At 45.4% G+C, this 22,257-nt stretch overlaps 1 protein-coding gene across 1 annotated transcript in view; it reads right to left on the minus strand.

The window, feature by feature from the left end:
- LOC115138494 (latent-transforming growth factor beta-binding protein 2-like) overlaps positions 1-22,257 on the minus strand; it is a 146,409-nt gene that overhangs the window by 39,059 nt on the left and 85,093 nt on the right. The window contains exons 8-9 of the mRNA XM_029675385.2: positions 21,357-21,459; positions 8,337-8,411 (exon numbers count right to left, since the gene is read on the minus strand). Coding sequence (XP_029531245.2) covers positions 8,337-8,411; positions 21,357-21,459 — 178 coding nt within the window. The remainder of the gene's footprint in view (positions 1-8,336; positions 8,412-21,356; positions 21,460-22,257) is intronic.

Consider the following 22,257-nt stretch of genomic DNA (forward strand, 5'->3'; position numbering starts at 1 on the left):
AAGGGTCTTCCCCAAACTGTTGCCACAAAGTTGGAATCACAGAATCGTCTCGAATGTAATGTAAAGGTGTCTCTTCACTGGAACTACGGGACCGAGCCCGAACCATGAAAAACAGCCCCAGACCATTATTTCTTCTCCACCAAACATTACAATTGGCACCATGCATTTTGGTAAGTAGAGTTCTCCTGGCATCCGTCAAACCCAGATGGTGAAGCGTGATTCATCACTCCAGAGAACGCGTTTCCACTGCTCCAGAGTCCAATGGCAGTGAGCTTTACACCCCTACAGCCGACGCTGGCATTGTGCATGGTGATCTTGGCTGGTGTGCGGCTGGTTGGCCATGGAAACCCATTTCATGAAGCTCCCGACGAACAGTTATTGTGCTGACGTTGCTTCCGGAGGCAGTTTGGAACTCGGTAGTGAGTGTTGCAACCGAGGACAGACGCTACATGCTTCAGCACTCGGCGGTCCCATTCTGTGAGTTTGTGCGGCCTACACTTTGCCGCTGAGACGTTGTTGCTCCTAGACGTTTCCACTTCACAATAACAGCACTTAGAATTGACCGGGGCAGCTCTAGCAGGGCAGAAATTTGAGAAACTGACTTGTTGGAAAGGTGACATCGTACGACGGTGCCACGTTGAAAGTCACTGAGCTCTTCAGTAGGGCCATTCTACCGCCAATGTTTGTCTATGGAGATTGCATGGCGGTGTGCTCGACTTTATACTGTACAACTGTCAGCAACGGGTGTGGCTGAAATGGCCAAATCCACTCATTTGAAGGGGTGTCCACATACTTATAGATGCCATAGATGCCCTAGATGACATATGATAGATGACATATGATAGATGCTATAGATGACATATGATAGATGCCCTAGATGACATATGATAGATGCTATAGATGACATATGATAGATGCTATAGATGACATATGATAGATGCCATAGATGACATATGATAGATGCTATGAATGACATATGATAGATACCATAGATTACATATGATAGATGACATAGATGACATATGATAGATGCTATGAATGACATATGATAGATGGCTTTTTTTAACAATATAATACATCAGAGCATACATCAGAGTGGCATCACTAGATAGAGTGAAATGCACGTGAACTGTGTACACACACACACACACACACACACACACACACACACACACACACACACACACACACACACACACACACACACACACACACACACACACACACACACTCTATTGTATTTGTTCTTGGTATCTTATCAAATCTTTTTTTTACAAAACAGAGAGAGAGATATAGAGATGGTTATTTTCCTGAAAGACCAGGGTAGTTGGAAACAGAGCAGAGATGGGTATGTCTTAGATTAGCATCCCTGTTCCTACAGTTTATTTCCCACACTGTGACCAAGGTCAATGCATCCTATAAGCTCACGTTAGGAAATATACTGGAGGCAGAGAGTGTTTTTCCCCCCCAACCATGTGCGGAAAGGAGGAAAGATAGTGTGATGGTGAGTGGCGTTTGTTTATGTGTCCATTCAACAGCAGAGAGCTGTGCTCCTGAGTCACCCAGACAGCCAGAGGAGGTAGCTAGTGGCCCAGGCAGGAGGCAGGAGAAGAGCACCACATGCCTCAGCCTCTTAGTCATGCCACCACATTGGGACCATGCAGGGTTTGTTTTTTCACAGAGTTAAACAAAGAGTAAATCATTAGGCCTTTTCCCATTGCCGTGACGACTGGAACCTGACAAGCTGCCATGGCAAATTTTCCCAATAATAATGTATCTGCTCTTGTTTTGCTGGTGTGCTAGCTGGTGGAAATAGTGAGCTTATAAGGGAACAGGCAGGGTCTGGGGAGTGATGGGAGGCAAAACAAACTATCATGTGAGTACAGGCCTCTCTCTCTATATATACTGTATATACAGTCAGCTCCAAAATAATTGAGACAGAGACACATTTTTTGTTGTTTTGGTGCTGTACTCCAGCACTTTAGATTTGAAATTGTGCAGTAACTATGAGGTTAATGTGCAGGCTGTCAACTTTAATTTTAGGGTATTCTAATCCATTTAGAAATTACAGCACTTTTTGTACATTTTAGGGGAGCAAAATTATTGGGACAAATTCCCTTATAAGTGTATTAAAGTAGTCAAAAGTTTAGTACTTGGCCTCATATTTCTAGCACGCAATGATTACATCAAGCTCGTAACTCTACAAACTTGTTGGATGCATTTGTTGTTTGTTTTGGTTGTGTTTCAGATTATTTTGTGACCAATAGAAATTAATGGTAAATAATGTATTGTGTTTTTTTGTTGTCACTTTTATAGTAAATTGAGCATTGAGACAATTGAGACATGGATTGTGTATGTGTGCCATTCAGGTGGTGAATGGGCAAGAACAAATATTAAAGTGCCTTTGAATTAGTCAAGAACTGCAAACGTTGCAGTTTTTTTCATGCCCAACAGTTTCCTGTCTTTCTCAAGAACGGGTCCAACACCCAAAGTAAAACTTGACACAACTGTGGGAAGCATTGGAGTCAACATGGACCAGTATCCCTGTAGAACGCTTTCGACACCTTGTAGAATCCAAGCCCCAACTAATTGAGGCTGTTCTGAGGGCAAAAGGGGGTGCAACTCAATATTAGGAAGATGCTCCTAATGTATTATAAACTCAGCGTACTGTATATATACAGTGCATTTGGAAAGTATTCAGAACCCTTGACCTTTTCCGCATTTTGTTACGTTACAGCCTTATTCTAAAATGTATTAAATAAATCATCTACATACAATACCCCATAATGACAAATTGAAAACAGGGTTTTAAAAATGTATTAAAAATAAAGAAACAGAAAAAACATATTTACATAAGTATTCAGACCCTTTGATATGAGACTCGAAATTGAGGTCAGGTGCATCCTGTTTCCATTGATCATCCTTGAGATGTTTCTACAACTTGATTGGAGTCCACTTGTGGTGAATTCAATTGATTGGACATGATTTGGAAAGGCACACACCTGTCTATATAATGTCTCACAGTTGACAGTGCATGTCAGAGCAAAAGCAAAGCCATGAGGTCGAAGGAATTGTCCGTAGAGCTCCTAGACAGGATTGTGTTGGGACACAGATCTGGGGAAGGGTACGAAACAATTTCTGCAGCATTGAAGGTCCCCAAGAACTCAGTAGCCTCCATCCTTCTTAAATGGAAGAAGTTTTGAACCACCAAGACTCTTCCTAGAGCTGGCCACCCGGCCAAACTGAGCAATCGAGGGAGAAGGGCTTTGGTCGGGGAGATGACCAAGAACCCGATGGTTACTCTGACATGGCTCCAGAGCTCCTCTGTGGAGATGGGATAATCTTCCAGAAGGACAATCATCTCTGCAGCACTCCACCAATCAGGGCTTTATGGTAGAACGGAAGCCACTTCTCAGTAAAAGGCACATGACAGCCCGCTTGGAGTTTGCCAAAAAACACCTAAAGACTCTCAGACCATGAGAAACAAGATTTTCTTGTCTGATGAAACCAAGATTGAACTCTTTGGCCTGAATGCCAAGGTTCGCCTTCCACCAGGACAACGACGCTAAGCACACAGCCAAGACAACGCAGGAGTGGCTCCAGGACAAGTCTCTGAATGTCCTTGAGCGGCCCAGCCAGAGCCCGGACTTGAACCCGATCGAACATCTCTGGAGAGACCTGAAAATAGCTGTGCATCGACGCTACCCATCCAACTTGACAGCGCTTAAGAGGATCTGCAGAGAATAATGGGAGAAAATCCCCAAATACAGGTGTGCCAAGCTTGTTGCGTCATACCCAAGAAGACTCGAGACTGTAATCGCTGCCAAAGGTCCTTCAACAAAGTACTGAGTAAAGGGTCTGAATACTTATGTACATGTGATATTTTAGTTTTAAATTCTTTACAAATTAGCAAAAATGTATAAAAACCTGGTTTTGCTTAGTCATTATGGGGTATTTGTCTGTAGGTTGACGAGGAAAAAAAACATTTAATCAATTTTAGAATACAGCTGTAACATAACAAACTGGAAAAAGACAAGGGGTCTGAATACTTTCTGAATGCACTGTGTGTGTGTGTGTGTGTGTGTATATTTATATATGTGTCTGTGTGTGCGTGTGTGTGTGTGTGTGTGTGTGTGTGTGTGTGTGTGTGTGTGTGTGTGTGTGTATGTGTGTGTGTGTGTGTGTATTTATATATGTGTCTGTGTGTGCGTGTGCCTGTGTGCGTGCATGTGTGTTGGTGGTATGGGGGATTAAAAGGGGAACAAGTTTAAGGTCATAAATAGCTGACTCCCCCATGACTTATCCCCAAGCCCCTCTGTTAGTAATGATGTAAACAGGCCGACTCAAGTGTAAGCAAATGGGCGGACATTGTTTCCTGTTTGGGTGAGCCATGGGGCACATAAAGAAGACGCAATGGACAACTCATGTCATGGGGTTATACACTATGAGCTCTGACCAAACCATATCTCTTGGGGAAACGGAACTCTGATAGCTCCCACTCAGAGAGACAACAACACTGCATGTGGAGGCGACAGGGACTATAGGGATGTAGAGCTGAAGGCTGAAGTTTAACGTTAGGCTCAGCCTTCCTTCATCACATGGGGTCTGTAATCCAGGGTCAGGTTGACTCCAGATTAGTGTTAGTGGTACAGTCTGGTCAGGGGTAAGAGATTGGAACTGACAGACTGTCATGACCTGCACTAATCTCAACACCTATCTGACTTCATGGTTGGTCGCTCACTCATTCTCCAAGAGACATTCTCTGTTATTATATACGCACAGATGGAACACACATAGACTTCCATCAGAGCCCTCCGACAGGTTTCTCATGACGCCATTGTTATTGTAGTAATGACGCGGAATGATGACTCCACCCAAAGAGTCCCCTGACTGCGCTTAAACTGACAACCTGCCGGCCCTGAACTCACCCGACTCGTCATTCCTCACTTTATGACGGCAGGGCCAAAATAAGCTTGTAGAGGATTCACATAAACAACCAGGATAATGATTTACTGTCATTGTAAAGGAAATATCTAGTACTATTGGAGTGGGGACTGGTGGGTCCTCTGTGACGACTGAGGTGTTTAAATGTTTTGAGTCAGACACTAGACATAAGTCAAGAAGCGAAAAACTCATCCATTTGAGGATTTGGGAAGAATAAGTGTTCCTTTTCCAAATCTTCTCAGATACATGTAAGAACTTGACCGGTCCTTGGATGGAACATCTGTCAAATCTCAATCCATAATGTGAGAGTTCAGTGACCAGCCGGAGGAAGACGACACGACAGCACCATCCTCAGGGGACAGGTACTCAGTGTAAAGCCAATTAGTACACAGCTGGGCCCACTAATTGCTTTGTGTCTTCCTCTATATCCGTGTGCCAGGAGAGGAGCTGGGGGACGATTGGGAGTAGAGACGGGGACCTGCGAGGACATGGGTTTTTCCTACCTCAGAGAAAGCGTCTATGTACGGGGCACCTTGTCTCTCTGTTAACCAAGGCAGGCTATAGGTAGAGAGGAGTGTTCCTCTTGTAACTAGTCTAAAGACAGGAGTAGCCGTTTGTTGTTTTTGTTTTGCTTTTTTGGCCATGGCCTTTTGGTCAATGGCTTAGTTTATGTTTATTTCTTTTGTTACGCAGTTGTTTCAGAGTTGGACGTTCCCTGCACGGGAGTTATTTTTGTCAGGTGAAAGAAGACCCGTTTAGTAAACAATACAAGAGGAACCACAACCACTGCCTCTGGTCTGTTCATTTTATACTTCCCGCCTGTGTTCGGGTGCTTCGACAAGCTGATCCGTTTCACAATAACATCTCGATATAGGCTAACTAAAAATATGACCTGCTGTCTATAGAGACTTAAGCCCCCCACTCACAACAGAAACAGCACATACTAAGTTTATGGCAGTGAGGCCATAGATGTTCCACCACATTAAGCAGCCCTATATATATTCATGGTGACTCCAGCTGACCCAGTTTCTCTGGAGTGTTTGAAAGATAAGGGCCTGTCCGGAGGTCACAAAACAGCTTGTGTTTCCGAGGGGACATCTTATCTGTGACGCGATGCCCACTGTAGGCCACCGAGCCCAGCAGCAGGGGTAGAAAGAAAGAGCAGGGTGAATCACATCTGTGCTCAGACACAGGGTAAGACACAATACCTTTTCTCCTACTCTGAAATACAGAGCAAGAAGCTCAAGGCGAGGAGTCACGCTTTGGCAAGGAGGACACCCGTTTGATAATAATGACAGAATCACTGAAAAATCAGCTTTTTGCCTCCTTGGCAGTTGTTCTGAGGGGTAAAATAAAATAATTTTGTGGAATGGAGCTCCAGCTGAATTGGAACAAGACTTTGAAGCTGGCCAGTAAATATTGTGAATATCTGTCAGTTTGGTTTTTCAGCCTCCAAAAATGAGGGACTGTGAGGGGAGAACATCTTGAAGTGATCAGAAAAAGCCAGCTGAATTAAAGTCAGATAAATGACTTTACTGGCAACTCTTGACACCCTTTTGGACAGCATAAAAAGTGCCTTTGTCCACCGCTTTTTTATATAAATACGAGGAATGCAAAATAATTTAGCATATTAATAACTCCATCACCACAGAGAAGAAACACCCACAGTATCCACAATACACTCTACTACAGTAGTTGCCATGCAACTCAGAAAACTTGTTGAAATTTACTGTTGATTATGACCAATCTAATAAAATAAAACGAATCTTCTTGTTTTACATTGTGTGTATTTTTTTTTGTGTCTGCGATGTGCATTTCAAACCATTATAACATCTAAAATGATCTGTTGATGATGGTACACTCCATAAGATTAAGTGTGCAATGTCATCCAGATTAAAAAAACATAAATCAAGTCTTTGGAAGTTGGGAGTGGAAGAGCTGGTCATAAATCTAACTGATAGTCCTTAGCACTGACAGAAACTATATTTGGAGAATAGCACGAGAAACATCCAGAAATCACTGATGTATGAGGTAATGCATATATCTTCAGGCCAAAATAGACCTATTGATCTTTGAATTCCAATATGATTTAACCATCTTATATGTGATTCTCTCCCTCTTTGTGGTTGTCGACAGCAGTGTTTCCCAACTCTGGTCCTCCAGTTCCCCCAATAGTACAATTTGTTTGCTGTAGCCCCGGACAAAAACACCTGATTCAACTTGTCAAGGGCTTGATGATTAGTTGACAAGTAAAATCAGGTGTGGTTGTCCGGGGCCACAACAAAATATGTACTGTTGGGGGTACATTTACATTTACATTTAAGTCATTTAGCAGACGCTCTTATCCAAAGCGACTTACAAATTGGTGCGTTGTGGGTACTGGAGGAAAGGAGTTGGGAAACACTGGTCTACAGTGTCTACAGCATCCAGTGGATGTACGTTGTGGGAGGATATCTCTTCTATAGCCGTCAGCAGGCTGACAGGGCCCACTAAAAGGCAGTGAGGAGGGAGGCATCCAACACATTCAGGGACGGACGGACAGTTTGTTTTCACACACAGATGGATGGGTGAGCTGGAAGTCACGCCGTCTATCCCCGCTGACAGATTGAGTGGGAGTGTTGAGAACAAACTGTAACAGAAGTTTAACAAAAGGCTTTGGCTATATAGCTCCATACAGACCTCCACAGAGCAATTAAAAACGCCACTCCCTCCTGGGGCATATTAGGGCAGCTGAACTCTGACCCAGGCCACAGCTTGTTGTACCCATGACCCTGTTCCCAGTGGGCTAGACATATAGACAGGAATACTTCTATACAGGCCCTGGGGGTTTGTTAAGCATGGTCATGTATGGGCAGTCACTGTACAACTGTTCTTGTCACAATACAGACATAACGTTTTGAGAATAGGGTGTGGTGGATTGTGGCTGCAACACAATGCATGTATGTGGGTTGGCTTGGGTCATTTGAATTCAATGCAGACATGTTGTTAGAATACAATCTGCTCTCTGCTCTCTGTTCATCGCTTCTGCTACTCTCTGTTCATCATATATGCATAGTCACTTTAACAATACCTTCATGTACATACTACCTCAATAAGCCTGACTAACAGGTGTCTGTATATAGCCTTGCTACTCTTTTTTCACGTGTCTTTTTACTGTTGTTTTATTTCTTTACTTATCTACACACACTTATACCTTTTTTCCCCCAGCACCATTGGTTAGAGCCTGTAAGTAAGCATTTCACTGTAAGGTCTACACCTGTTGTATTCGGCGCACGTGACAAATAAACTTTGATTTGATTTGATCTATGAGAAAAAATGTAATGACAGTTCTTCAGGCACTATTGGTATTACTAAACACAACCAAACAACAAGACATCTTTCATTCCCCTTACCTTGACAATGAGTCATGTTCATCCTTTTGTAACCCTTAGGGCATTCCACTTGTCCGTTCGCAATCACTGCATACGCTACGGGAAAAGGAAAAGAAAGAAGGTGATGAGTGAGAGCACTGATTAGAGAAAGAGAAATTATCACACTGCTTGTCTACTTTAAAAAACATTGCATCCATATGACACAGAGGGAGGGAGGGAGGGAGGGAGGGAGGGAGGGAGGGAGGGAGGGAGGGAGGGAGATGGTTCATGTGTAGCATGGGAGCATATAAGTTACAGATGTGCTGAGCTTGGCAGGGGGAGAAATGAGACGGGGACCCACAGCTGGGCCCTGCGGGACACCACAATGCTGCCATGTAAATGAATCCCCATTAACTACAGTTATACGACAGCACTGCCATCACGCACAATCATCAACACCGCACGTCATTTTTAATCATATTACCCAGAGGTCCACAGCCCTGGGGACACATACACAGTGAAAGAGAGCCTGTATATCATAAATTGTTTCGAGAAAACACATGCCACAGCCATGACCTGTGTCACCAACCACGGTGAAAATCCACTTAAACACCAGACTAATGCTTCATGTGTACACGCCAGGAATGATGAGGAATGTAGGTTTACTGGGGTTCTTACGAGGATGCTGCGCATATTTTTTCTTGCTATTTCTACTATAACAATAACAATCTCCTCATGTAGCATGTCTTTCAGCGAGGTACTTTAGAGGTTCACAGAAGCGGTGTTGTAAATAACGCTCTGTGTTCGTTCATGCCCCCGGCGTGGCCATACACTTGCTGGCAGAGGCCTGAAAACATGATGTCATTATTCATTCGGCACCCAGTCAGGGTGCAGGGCATGCTCAATTAGTTGTTGGGACTGGGGAAGGAGGCTATTCTCAATATCAGATGGCCAGGACTGAGGCTTCACTTGTGGGGAAGGTAGGTGGTAATCAGAGCCGATTGCTGGACAGAATCAAAGTGATTAGTCACAGATTTCACAGTTATGGAAAGGTGAAAGAGGAGACGCAGGAGAAGAGTCTCCTAGAATATCATCAGACACATGTTGAAAGGTGAACGGTCCTCTTCATGATTTAGTAGTGTCTGGCTAGGGTGGATTTTTCAGCGGAAGAGCAGAGAATGTTTTTCATGTGACTTCCAGACCATTCTTAGCTTTTCTAGTTCATCAGATTGTGAGCGGAACCACACAATTGACAAGCCTTCAGAAGAATGTTGATATCTCATACGTACATTTGATCTAATTTTTCAAAAGTTTTAGAACACCTACTCATTGAAGGGTTTTTCTTTATTTTTACTATTTTCTACATTGTACAATAATAGTGTAGACATCAAAACTATAAAATAACACATATGGAATCATGTCGTAACCAAAAAAGTGTTAACTTTTTTGGGATAGGGGGCAGCATTTGCCCTTTTGGATGAATAGCGTGCCCACAGTGAACTGCCTCCTACTCTGTCCCAGATGCTAATATATGCATATTATTATTAGTATTGGATAGAAAACACTCTGAAGTTTTTAAAACTTTTTGAATGATGTCTGTGAGTATAACAGAACTCATATGGCAGGCGAAAACCTGAGAAAAATCCAACCAGGAAGTGGGACATCTGAGGTTTGTAGTTTTTTAAAGCTTTGCCTACCGAGTACACATTGAGATATGGATGAGGTTGCACTTCCTAGTGCTTCCACTAGATGTCAACTGTCTTTTGAAAGTTGAATGAGGATTCTACTATAAAGGAGAGGCTCATGAGACCTGTTTGAGTCAGTGGTCTGGCAGAGAGCCTCGGTCTCATGACGCGCGCTCCCAACAGAGTTACCTCGCGTTCCAGTGCTTTTTCTGAAGACAGGAATTCTCCGGTTGGAACATTATTGATGTTTTATGTTAAAAACATCCTAACGATTGATTCCATACATAGTTTGACATGTTTCTAAAGGACTGTAACAGAACTTTTTGAGTTTATTGTCTGGATGAAATGCTCGCACCTCATGAAGATGGATTACTGGGCTGAACACGCTAACAACAAGTGGCTATTTGGACATAAATCATGGGGTAGTCACCTGGAATCCATTTCAATTAACAGTGTGCCTTCTTAAAAGTTAATTTGTGGATTTTTTTTCCTTCTTAATGCATTTGAGCCAATCAGTTGTGTTGTGACAAGGTGGGGGGTATACAGAAGATAGTCCTATTTGGTCAAATGCCAAGTCCATGTTATGGCAAGATCAGCTCAAATAAGCAAAGAAAAACGACAGTCCATCATTACTTTAAGACATGAAGGTCAGTCAATACGGAACATTTCCAGAACTTTCTTCAAGTGCAGTCGCAAAAACCATCAAGCGCCTTGATGCAACTGGCTCTCATGAGGACCGCCACAGGAATGGAAGACCCAGAGTTACCTCTGCTGCTGAGGATAAGTTAATTGACGTTACCAGCCTCAGAGATTTCATCCCAAATAAATGCTTCACAGAGTTCAAGTAACAGACACATCTCAACATCAACTGTTCAGAGGAGACTGTGTAAATCAGGCCTTCATGGTCGAATTGCTGCAAAGAAACCACTACTAAAAGGCACCAATAATAAGAAGAGACTTGCTTGGGCCAAGAAACACGAGCAATGGACATTAGACTGGTGGAAATTTGTATATTGGTCTGGAGTCCAAATTGGAGATTTTTGGTTCCAACCGCTGTGTCTTTGTGAGACGCGGTGTGGGCGAACGGATGATCTCCGCATGTCTGTGATTTATTTAGAATTCAATGCACACTTAACCAGTATGGCTACCACAGCATTCCACAGCGATAACGATACGCCATCACATCTGGTTTGGGCTTAGTGGGACTATCATTTGTTTTTCAACAGGACAATGACCCATAACACCTCTAGGCTGTGTAAGGGCTACTTTACCAAGAAGGACTGATGGAGTGCTGCATCAGATGACCTGGCCTCCACAATCTCCTGACCTCAACCAAATTGAGATGGTTGGGATGAGTTGGACCACAGAGTGAAGGACAGCAGCCAACAAGTGCTCAGCATATGTGGGAAACTCCTTCAAGACTGTTGGAAAAGCATTCCAGGTGAAGCTGGTTGAGAGAATGCCAAGAGTGTTTAAAGCTGTCATCAAGGCAAAGGGTGGCTATTTGAAGAATCTCAAATGTAAAATATATTTTGATTTGTTTAACTCTTTTTTGGTTACTGCATGATTCCATATGTGTTTTTTCAAAGTTTTGATGTCCTCACTATTATTCTACATTGTAAAAATAAAGAAAAACCCTTGAATCAGTAGGTGTTGTAAAACTTTGACCGGTAGTGTATGCACACACACACTCATTAATAGCTTGCAATATGCACACAGTATGGCACACTACATGTGAGCTCCATAAGTACCTTCAATATCTTTGCTCTTACACAGTATCTATAACGTCATTTGGAGCCCAGCAGGAATTTCGACACCAGTACCAATGAAAACATGTTCTCTTCCCTCCAGGCTCTTCTCCGGCTGAGTGGGCCCTGAGGGGAAGTTTATCTTCAGGCAACGCTGCAGCAGATTGCAGGGTGTTGATCTGGAGGCCTGGGAGCGACAGACAGTGGTGTCGCAGGCCACCTGGCAGACAGTGGTGTCGCAGGCCGCCTGGCAGACAGTGGTGTCGCAGGCCGCCTGGCAGACAGTGGTGTCGCAGGCCGCCTGGCTGAAAGTGGTGTCGCAGGCCGCCTGGCAGACAGTGGTGTCGCAGGCCGCCTGGCAGACAGTGGTGTCGCAGGCCGCTTGGCAGACAGTGGTGTCGCAGGCCGCTTGGCAGACAGTGATGTCGCAGGCCGTCTGGCAGACAGTGGTGTCGCAGGCCGCCTGGCAGACAGTGGTGTCGCAGGCCGCCTGGCTGAAAGTGGTGTCGCAGGCCGCCTGGCAGACAGTGGTGTCGCAGGCCGTCTGGCAGACAGTGGTGTCGCAGGCCGCTTGGCAGACAGTGGTGTCGCAGGCCGCCTGGCAGGTAAGCAGATGGTGGGTCAACAGGACCTGATAAGAGCCCCTCTCATACAACCCATCAATCTAGACGCCAGGGCAGTGCAAATAGGTCCAGCATCCCCTCAGCCACAGCAGCACATCTGTCCTTTACTCAGTGTAGCACTGATGTAAAGCTGACCCTGCAGTCAGCCTTCCTTCTCCTCTGTTTGTTTGGGAACCCCCAGTCATTTATTTTCATTTTCCTTCCTACACAGGCGACAAGCTGTTATTTGGAGAAAAAAAATGGTGGAATTCTGATTCCAGATCCAGCTGCCAAAGTTGTCTCCGTTTGTGCTACTGGTGAACCTCAGTTCATCAACAGGCTATCAATATCGCAGGGAGGAGAAAGAATAGGGATAGATCTTGTAGTCTACCTGGAATGTGCCATCAATCTGTCTTATTTATGGTGTTTTCCCATCTGTGTTCTGAGTGGTTGTGAGAGTCTAACAGTATGAATTCATACTGTTGGTCATGACGTGACTCAGTGATCACTGAAGGAGGCAGTAAGGCTGCAGGTTGACACAGCAGATCAGAAGTGGATCAGACCAGACGGGAGCTCCCCTGCAGGGTCAGGGTCGGGGATAATCGTGTCAAAGCGAAGCGGCTGTTCCGGTCCCGCCCTGCAGCCCTGGAATCCCCAGAGAGGCCTCTGGGTAATGAGCTGTTGTGACAGGGCGGTGGGCGAGGCGGGTGTGAACCCCCATGAGAACAGGATCAGTCTGCCCTGATTGACTGCAGGGGCACATGCCAAGAGATGCCTGGCAGGGCGCAGGCCTCCTTACAAGGGAAAACGAGTTATAGGCCAGTGCAATGGACAGCAAACCCAAAGAGTGAAATGTACTGGAAGCTATGTATCTAGGATATATGCTAGTTCAGGATGTTTTGTAACCTACTGTGGGTAGAATGCCACTGTGGAATGGATGTGCCATGCCGTCATGCTGACCCAGACAATGTTCATTGTCACAGATCCCAATGCAGTGAAACGCAAGAGTGACCTCGCTGCATCATTAGTGTTCCCCTTGGTTACATGGATGCTGGGACAGAGAGACCAGACTGGCCCATCTTCATTGTGCTTTACAAAGAGGACGTACAGGGACACAGACTGTTGGCCTCACTTGTTCCCCTCCATTCATTCATTGCACTTTACCAAAAGACTTTGTCACCCTTGACTGATTTGTTGTACTTCACCAGTCATCTCTAAATTGTGTCAGGCATTTTATTTGCAACCATCCAGCAATATTTGCTTGTAAACAGTTGAAGCCTCATATAACAGTTCTTAATAGGTGGCATCACTTTCTTTTGAGAGCCTACTCTAAAACAGGAGTCAAAGCTAACTCAGCACGGTCTTCGAAATAGGCCTTTTGAGATGTGGGTGTTTACAGAGGGAATGAGAGAGGAGGATAGGCAAAAGGGGAGTGAAGGTAAGAAAAGAGCGAGAGGGAAGGAGTCTGAAGGGAAAGGAGCGCATCTAGTCAAATGGGTTCTGCTTGACAGAAATCTTTAATTGGTAATTTAGTGCAATCATTATGTGGACCACCTAGCCTGAGGGAGGCTTCTATTCGCCTGCTTAGACGTACGAGTGCCAGGCACATCCATCACAGGCTGAGAGCACGTTACTGAACCCACAATGTACTGTACTGCCTCAACCCCAATATACTGCTCCTCCACGGGGCCTGTCCTGAGTCACCCCCTACTCCCAGGCTTAGTCAGGAGCCTAGCTGGAGAACCTGAGAAGAAGTAGTAGACCAGGGAGGGGGAATGGATGTGAGTCACAGGAGGAGGGGAGACAGTCATCTCTATCCATTCCAAAGTTAGCCATTCTGTAGGAACACAGCAGACATGAGTGCCAAGAACCTTTAAAACCCTTTAAGCGACTTGCTTACTGAGAACAGACGGCCTTGGGACAAACTGGTGCCATGGAGGGGTAAACCCAACACAATCCTTTAATCAGTTGTTTCATTCCCTTTAAGATGAAGATGAGAAAGAACCCATGTCCCTCTGGCCTCCAGGCCAACGACTGATTACAGAAAACAGCTAAGGGGAAGTCATTTGCTTTCAAAGCAGAACGTCTCATTGACACAAGCCAAGTTTGCCATTCTGGCACGGCCCATATCACGAGCCCTGTAAATAAGCCCCAGCTGCCAGCCAGTCAAGCGCTGGGGCATCAGATGAGACGAGACAGCCACATGGACCTAACATCAACATCCCCATGATGAGATCAGCCTCAGACACCACACACTCATGCAAAGCTAACATTATCTTTCTTAAAAAGCTCCAGTATACCAGCTTGGAGTTTGATATTGGGTAAATGACATTCCCAGCTGCATGTTCATAGGCACAGACAATTACCATGTTTTGACAGACATTGTATAAAGACAATGCAGCTGGTCCGATCAAGGCCTTTATTTCATCAAATGAAATCAACTGTATTTATAAAGGTCTTTTCACATCATGAGATGTCACAAAGTGCTTCTCCCTTATGTTCGGCTTGGCTTAATCCTTCTTCAAAAACATTATATTTATCTCAGTTTTTAACATAATTTGATGCTTTTTGCATCTGTTTGTAGTTTGACAGTTTTTTTTATTTAGTTCTGTCCTCCCTTCTTTACGACACCCACAGCGGTGTGGCTGTGACCTCCCATTTAAACAGACACACATGTGACCTCCCATTTAAACAGACACACATGTGACCTCCCATTTAAACAGACACACATGTGACCTCCCATTTAAACAGACACACATGTGACCTCCCATTTAAACAGACACACATGTGACCTCCCATTTAAATAGACACACATGTGACCTCCCATTTAAACAGACACACATGTGACCTCCCATTTAAACAGACACACATGTGACCTCCCATTTAAACAGACACACATGTGACCTCCCATTTAAACAGACACACATGTGACCTCCCATTTAAACAGACACACATGTGACCTCCCATTTAAACAGACACACATGTGACCTCCCATTTAAACAGACACACATGTGACCTCCCATTTAAATAGACACACATGTGACCTCCCATTTAAACAGACACACATGTGACCTCCCATTTAAATAGACACACATGTGATCTCCCATTTAAATAGACACACATGTGACCTCCCATTTAAACAGACACACATGTGACCTCCCATTTAAACAGACACACATGTGACCTCCCATTTAAACAGACACACATGTGACCTCCCATTTAAATAGACACACATGTGACCTCCCATTTAAACAGACACACATGTGACCTCCCATTTAAACAGACACACATTCTCCCATAATCTCCCACTGCCGCCACTTGACATGAAATATTTAGCACTGGGGGCGAGGCCAAGAGATGAAATGGTACAGTCCATACCCCATGAAGAACAGGCGAAACATGTATCATATCCAGCCGTGCAACAGAGATTTCATTTCCATGTGCCTCCAACTCACTGGCACGGTGCCTTGGACTTAGCAGTCCTCTCCGGGCCAGATAGATAGATACTGTATGTCTGTATTGGGATGTATTCCTGCTCGCAGTCAGGCCCAGTCAGCCCCCATTAGCCACACTGCTGTCTAGCTAATAGATTCCATCACACTGTTTGTACCCGGCATTAAGCTAAATCAACACAGAGCGAATCAGAACCTGTCAAAGGAAGGTAACGTCTCTGTCTAATCACCATGAGAGAGAGGCTGCAGTGGCAGAGAGAGAGAGAGCAGCCTGGAACCTTGGCACGGACTACAGCACATGTTCAGCTCTGTCTGTGTTGTTCTGAACAAGTCGCCCCATCACTAGGTTTGGATGTTGGTCATTAACAAGTGTTCAATGTTTGATCACTGCTAATAAAATACTCGATACTGTGAACCATCAGATCCTCCTCTCCACCCTCTCCGAGTTGGGCATCTCCGGCGCGGCCCACGCTTGGATTGCGTCCTACCTGACAGGTCGCTCCTACCAGGTGGCGTGGCGAGAATCCGTCTCCTCACCACGTGCTCTCACCACTGGTGTCCCCCAGGGCTCTGTTCTAGGCCCTCTCCTATTCTCGCTATACACCAAGTCACTTGGCTCTGTCATAACCTCACATGGTCTCTCCTATCATTGCTATGCAGACGACACACAATTAATCTTCTCCTTTCCCCCTTCTGACGACCAGGTGGCGAATCGCATCTCTGCATGTCTGGCAGACATATCAGTGTGGATGACGGATCATCACCTCAAGCTGAACCTCGGCAAGACGGAGCTGCTCTTCCTCCCGGGAAGGACTGCCCGTTCCATGATCTCGCCATCACGGTTGACAACTCCATTGTATCCTCGTCCCAGAGCGCTAAGAACCTTGGCGTGATCCTGGACAACACCCTGTCGTTCTCAAATAACATCAAGGCGGTGGCCCGTTCCTGTAGGTTCATGCTCTACAACATCCGCAGAGTACGACCCTGCCTCACACAGGAAGCGGCGCAGGTCCTAATCCAGGCACTTGTCATCTCCCGTCTGGATTACTGCAACTCGCTGTTGGCTGGGCTCCCTGCCTGTGCCATTAAACCCCTACAACTCATCCAGAACGCCGCAGCCCGTCTGGTGTTCAACCTTCCCAAGTTCTCTCACGTCACCCCGCTCCTCCGCTCTCTCCACTGGCTTCCAGTTGAAGCTCGCATCCGCTACAAGACCATGGTGCTTGCCTACGGAGCTGTGAGGGGAACGGCACCTCACTACCTCCAGGCTCTGATCAGGCCCTACACCCAAACAAGGGCACTGCGTTCATCCACCTCTGGCCTGCTCGCCTCCCTACCACTGAGGAAGTACAGTTCCCGCTCAGCCCAGTCAAAACTGTTCGCTGCTCTGGCCCCCAATGGTGGAACAAACTCCCTCACGACGCCAGGACAGCGGAGTCAATCACCACCTTCCGGAGACACCTGAAACCCCACCTCTTTAAGGAATACCTAGGATAGGATAAAGTAATCCTTCTCCCCCCTTAAAAGACCTAGATGCACTATTGTAAAGTGGCTGTTCCACTGGATGTCATAAGGTGAAAGCACCAATTTGTAAGTCGCTCTGGATAAGAGCGTCTGCTAAATGACTTAAATGTAAATGTAATGTAAAAAGTACTAGGCACATGCTTTGGTCTTAAATGGGCAGATTCAATAGTTATCCATGGGACTGGAAGGGATGATCTCATGTAGGGTGATTTGGAACAGGGCCTTCTTCTCCTCCTTCTCATCTTATTTGATTAATCTGATGCTCAGGAATAACATTCCTATGAGAGAGAGATAGTAGAGTCAGAAGGAGGTTGCTCCCTCAGTATGGGGCGGGCCTGCTGGTGTGGTCGGGGTTGAGGAAGGAGGGGCAGAGGGCTGACATCATCATGCTGTGACATCATGCTGTGACCTCGGTGGCCTGGGGAGGTAGTGGCTCCAGGGCCAGAGCCAGGGCTCCTGTGGGTGTGTCTGTGATTTATGTTGGCCCCGGGGAACTCTGTTCCTGCTCCCTGGGAAGCAACCCGGAGTGGGAGAGTCACTTGGAGGGAAGACTTCCTGGAATGACAGATAGGGAGACGACCGGAGCCATGCTTTATGGAATTGAATAAGCCATGGAACACACTGGTACAGATGGCCACTATGGGTGGCCAGCTACTCCATTTAAAGTCAGAAACAGCCATGCCACTCTCGCACCAGGTCATAGGGTCACACTCAGGGCAGAGGCAGTCACACTTTTTCTTCTAAAGTACCTCAGATCAGTTTTCACATGAACCTTTCACTTAACGTGATCCTCAATGCAGAAAACCCTAACAAACAGTGTTAATGACACTGATCTACCTATCATTGTTCTGATCTACTGTATCTACAAATAGCTGGATTCACTTTATTGGGTACGTTTCCCAATATACTGTACTTTGAAAGCAAATTAGCTGTCAATCAACTCCATACCCCACATTGGCCTTGCCTCATCCAATCAGGTGTCATCTTGCAGTCTAGGGGGACACACAGCTCTAATTGCTTACATCTCCTCTCCTGTCAGAGGACACACTTCAACATTTCAGCCATAAGCCTGAAATTTAAATAAGGTCTGGCACTGTTTTCTCTCAATTCAATTCAATTCAAGGGGCTTTATTGGCATGGGAAACATATGTTAACATTGCCAAAGAAAGTGAAGTAGATGATATACAAAAGTGAAATAAACAATACAAATTAACAGTAAACATTACACTCATAGAAGTTCAAAAAGAATAAAGACATTACAAATGTCATATCATGCATATATACAGTGTTGTAACAATGTACAAATGGTTAAAGTACAAAAGGGATGGACACATGAACCAGAGAGAGAGAGGAGAGATGGACATATGAACCAGAGAGAGAGAGGAGAGATGGACATATGAACCAGAGAGAGAGAGGAGAGATGGACACATGAACCAGAGAGAGAGAGGAGAGATGGACATATGAACCAGAGAGAGAGAGGAGAGATGGACATATGAACCAGAGAGAGAGAGGAGAGATGGACATATGAACCAGAGAGAGAGAGGAGAGATGGACATATGAACCAGAGAGAGAGAGGAGAGATGGACATATGAACCAGAGAGAGAGAGGAGAGATGGACATATGAACCAGAGAGAGAGAGGAGAGATGGACGTGGGAATGGTTCATATGTCCATCTCTCCTCTCTCTCTCTGGTTCATATGTCCATCTCTCCTCTCTCTCTCTGGTTCATATGTCCATCTCTCCTCTCTCTCTCTGGTTCATGTGTCCATCTGTCCATCTGTCCATCTGTGTCCACCAGAGAGAGAGAGGAGAGATGGACACATGAACCAGAGAGAGAGGAGAGATGGACATATGAACCAGAGAGAGAGAGGAGAGATGGACATATGAACCAGAGAGAGAGAGGAGAGATGGACCAGGGTCTTATTTTATCTGGAGTTCATTACTCACTGAAATGTGCAGCATGTGGGTTTATAGTGCATTCGATCCTAAAGGGCTGAACAGGGCTGGTGCTGGGGCTTCCACAGTGTCACTGTCATTACCTCCATTACGTCAACTTCCCTCCCTCCCAAAAACACACACCCGTTGGTTTCCCCACCGCACTGCGGCTTCCTCCACTCCATATAACAATAATAATACTGTATCTGCCTAAAACAACAGAGTAGTCTGGCAGTGTCTTGGATTGATGTCTTTCACTGAATCAGTCAGAGAGTTCAGTGATTCCCTCCCATTGGATAGAGGGAGAACTATAGGAGAATAACGTGGGAATGGTGTGGAGATCACAGTCAGGACTGAAGCCAAGATAGGAAACAGAGAACGAGACATCCTGGCACTTGGATCTGACCAGAGGAGACGTTAAAAACAGTAGGTCTGGATTTAGCATTCCTTAATGGAACCACATTCGACACTAGTTCTTAAACAGCTAAGCGACATAGTTCTCAGTGTCTACAAAATATGTTGTTAAGTGGCTCCTGTTGCTGTGACACTTGTTTTCAATGGCCTGTATGTTTTACAAACAATAATAAACTGACGGGTGTTGCGTGAGTCACACCCAAAAACAAGCTGGGCATTATGACCTCAGCATCACAAGCTCGGAGAGGAGAGACACAAGCCTCTCTCATTGAGGTAAATGACTAGTTTCCAGATACTTGTCATCAAGCCATCAACTGACCTGGCTGGGAGCAGTCCAAGACAGATGTACGGGATGACAAAATGATTACTCTTCATTAGCGCGTGTCCACTTGTTTAAGTTACTACATAGTACACAAAGTATAATGAAGCCAGCTAAAGCGGGTTCTGGCCATATTTGTATACAGGAAACCATAAGACTGGAAAGGAATGCCAATTATTCCCTATAAAGTCCTTCAAAGTATGCACCAATCAGCATGGGACATACAGTATGTGGCTTCATCTTTTCCTCTTTTGTCTTTCATTCTCTCATCTCCAGCGACTCTGCGTGTGACCCGGGACCAAGGCCCAAGCTGCCCCGAAACAACTACACAATGAGAGAATGGAGGGATAGTTCTGTTTCTCCCCACTTCAAAGGACGGAGGAGAGGAAAACATCTGTGAGTCAAACGAGATGCTGGTGTGGGAGAGAGAAAGAAAGAGATAGAGAGAGACAGAGAGAGTGAGAGAGAGAGAATAAGATAGAGAAAGAAAGAAAGAGATAGTGAGAGAGATTCTGGCACAGAGAGAAGAGAAAAATATATGTTCGTCTATGATGAATGGACCTTAGATGAGATGATGTCTGCTTGTGATTAGAGCTCCGGCAGACAGACACTTCACAGGGAAGGGGCTATGACAGCACCCTGTGACAGGCTATTGACATCTACCGCAGCCAGGCCTCTTCCTGATAGGATTAACAGGGAAGAGCAGGGTGGGGACCGTCCCTCCTAACCACCAAACAACCCTCGTGGGGAGCTTCAGTAGGGCCTGGAGGCCCTTGGGTGGGGGTCATCAGGGGCCCGGAGCGCTCCTCTATTTAAAACATAATGAAGAAACGCTGCCAACAACTTGACTGAGAGTCTGCTGCCTCCACACACAGAAAGAGGGGAAGAACCACCCAACAGGCACACGGCTGCTTCTCAAAACCATCACAGCAGCACAGGCAGCTCTGGTCAGGAACCATGGCTGTCCATTTCTCTTCTGTTAGCTATAGTAGAGGCAGAGCTGGCCTCTCTCTCTGCCTGACGGCAGGCTGGGTGGCACTCCTGCCAGTCTCTGTTAGTCATGCTAAATGGGTTTTCATTTGGTGCATTGTTTTGTTTTTAGAAGCGAAAACAACTACATTTTACAATGAGACGACAAGTGATGCCAAAAGTTGAGGCACGATCCTTCTAATCTAGGATACAAAACTCAGTAATCATCCAGAATTATCACCCCACTGTTAAAGGGATTGACGGTTCATTTCAGAGATAGATTGGCTTCACGATTGACATAAAATAAATTGTTTAGCCAAATTAACACATCATAACATAACAGAAGGAATAGCCCGGGAGGATCTAGGTTCACTGGTTTAGTGTGTTCAGGATGTGAGGGTAAAGGGGACTCACCTGGTTTGGTTGGACACTCTGTGCACTTGTTCAGGCCCCATGAGGCACCCACACTTCCACAGCAGTCATCCTGTTTGGTCAGGCCCGGAAGAGGCTTCCCACACTGCAATGACAACACACACACACATCTCAACACACTCACACAACACAGGACACATCACCGACACCTTCCCTTTTTCCACTCTGACAGCATGTTGTTTAACCTGACTTTATATACTGTATGTGTGTGTGTGTGTGTGTGTGTGTGTGTGTGTGTGTGTGTGTGTGTGTGTGTGTGTGTGTGTGCGTGCGTGCGTGCGTGTTTTAATTGGACTGTGTGTGTGTGTGTGTGTGTGTGTGTGTGTGTGTGTGTGTTTATGTGTGGGTGTTTAGCAGTTTCTGAGTCTTCTCATCTGAATGAGGACAGAGTGAGCTGAACTGAACACATCTGAGATTGGTTAGGCCACAGCAGAGGACATAAACAGGCTGAACCAGGAATAGCTCTACTGCTGCTCTTGGCTTGGCTCGTTAAGGAACTTGGCTAATTGTGGAGAGATTATTATCAAACATCACTGAATTCTGCCTGACAAATGGTGCCTCATGGAGCTTTGGGAAAAGAGTTAAGGACACATTGCTATGGAACACCTAATTGGTAAAGTCAGTCAAGACCAAACAGAGATCTTCTTTTTTGGGGGGAGGACCAATGAGCGGCATGAATCTGACTGTAGGTTATTTTCAAAATGGCATGGACAATGAAAGATCCCTTCCAGCACGAACATACACTTTCTCTGCTCTGCGTGTCAAGTAGCTGATAACACATAGTCTAACACTGGGCTGGCAGCAGCTCTACAGAGGACACTACTGTTAGAGTTGGAAACAGAGGCAGGGGGAATAACAGCATCTCTCACAGCCAAGCCAACAG

This window comes from Oncorhynchus nerka, linkage group LG12 (genome assembly GCF_034236695.1).
Source record: "Oncorhynchus nerka isolate Pitt River linkage group LG12, Oner_Uvic_2.0, whole genome shotgun sequence".
NCBI lineage: Eukaryota > Metazoa > Chordata > Actinopteri > Salmoniformes > Salmonidae > Oncorhynchus > Oncorhynchus nerka.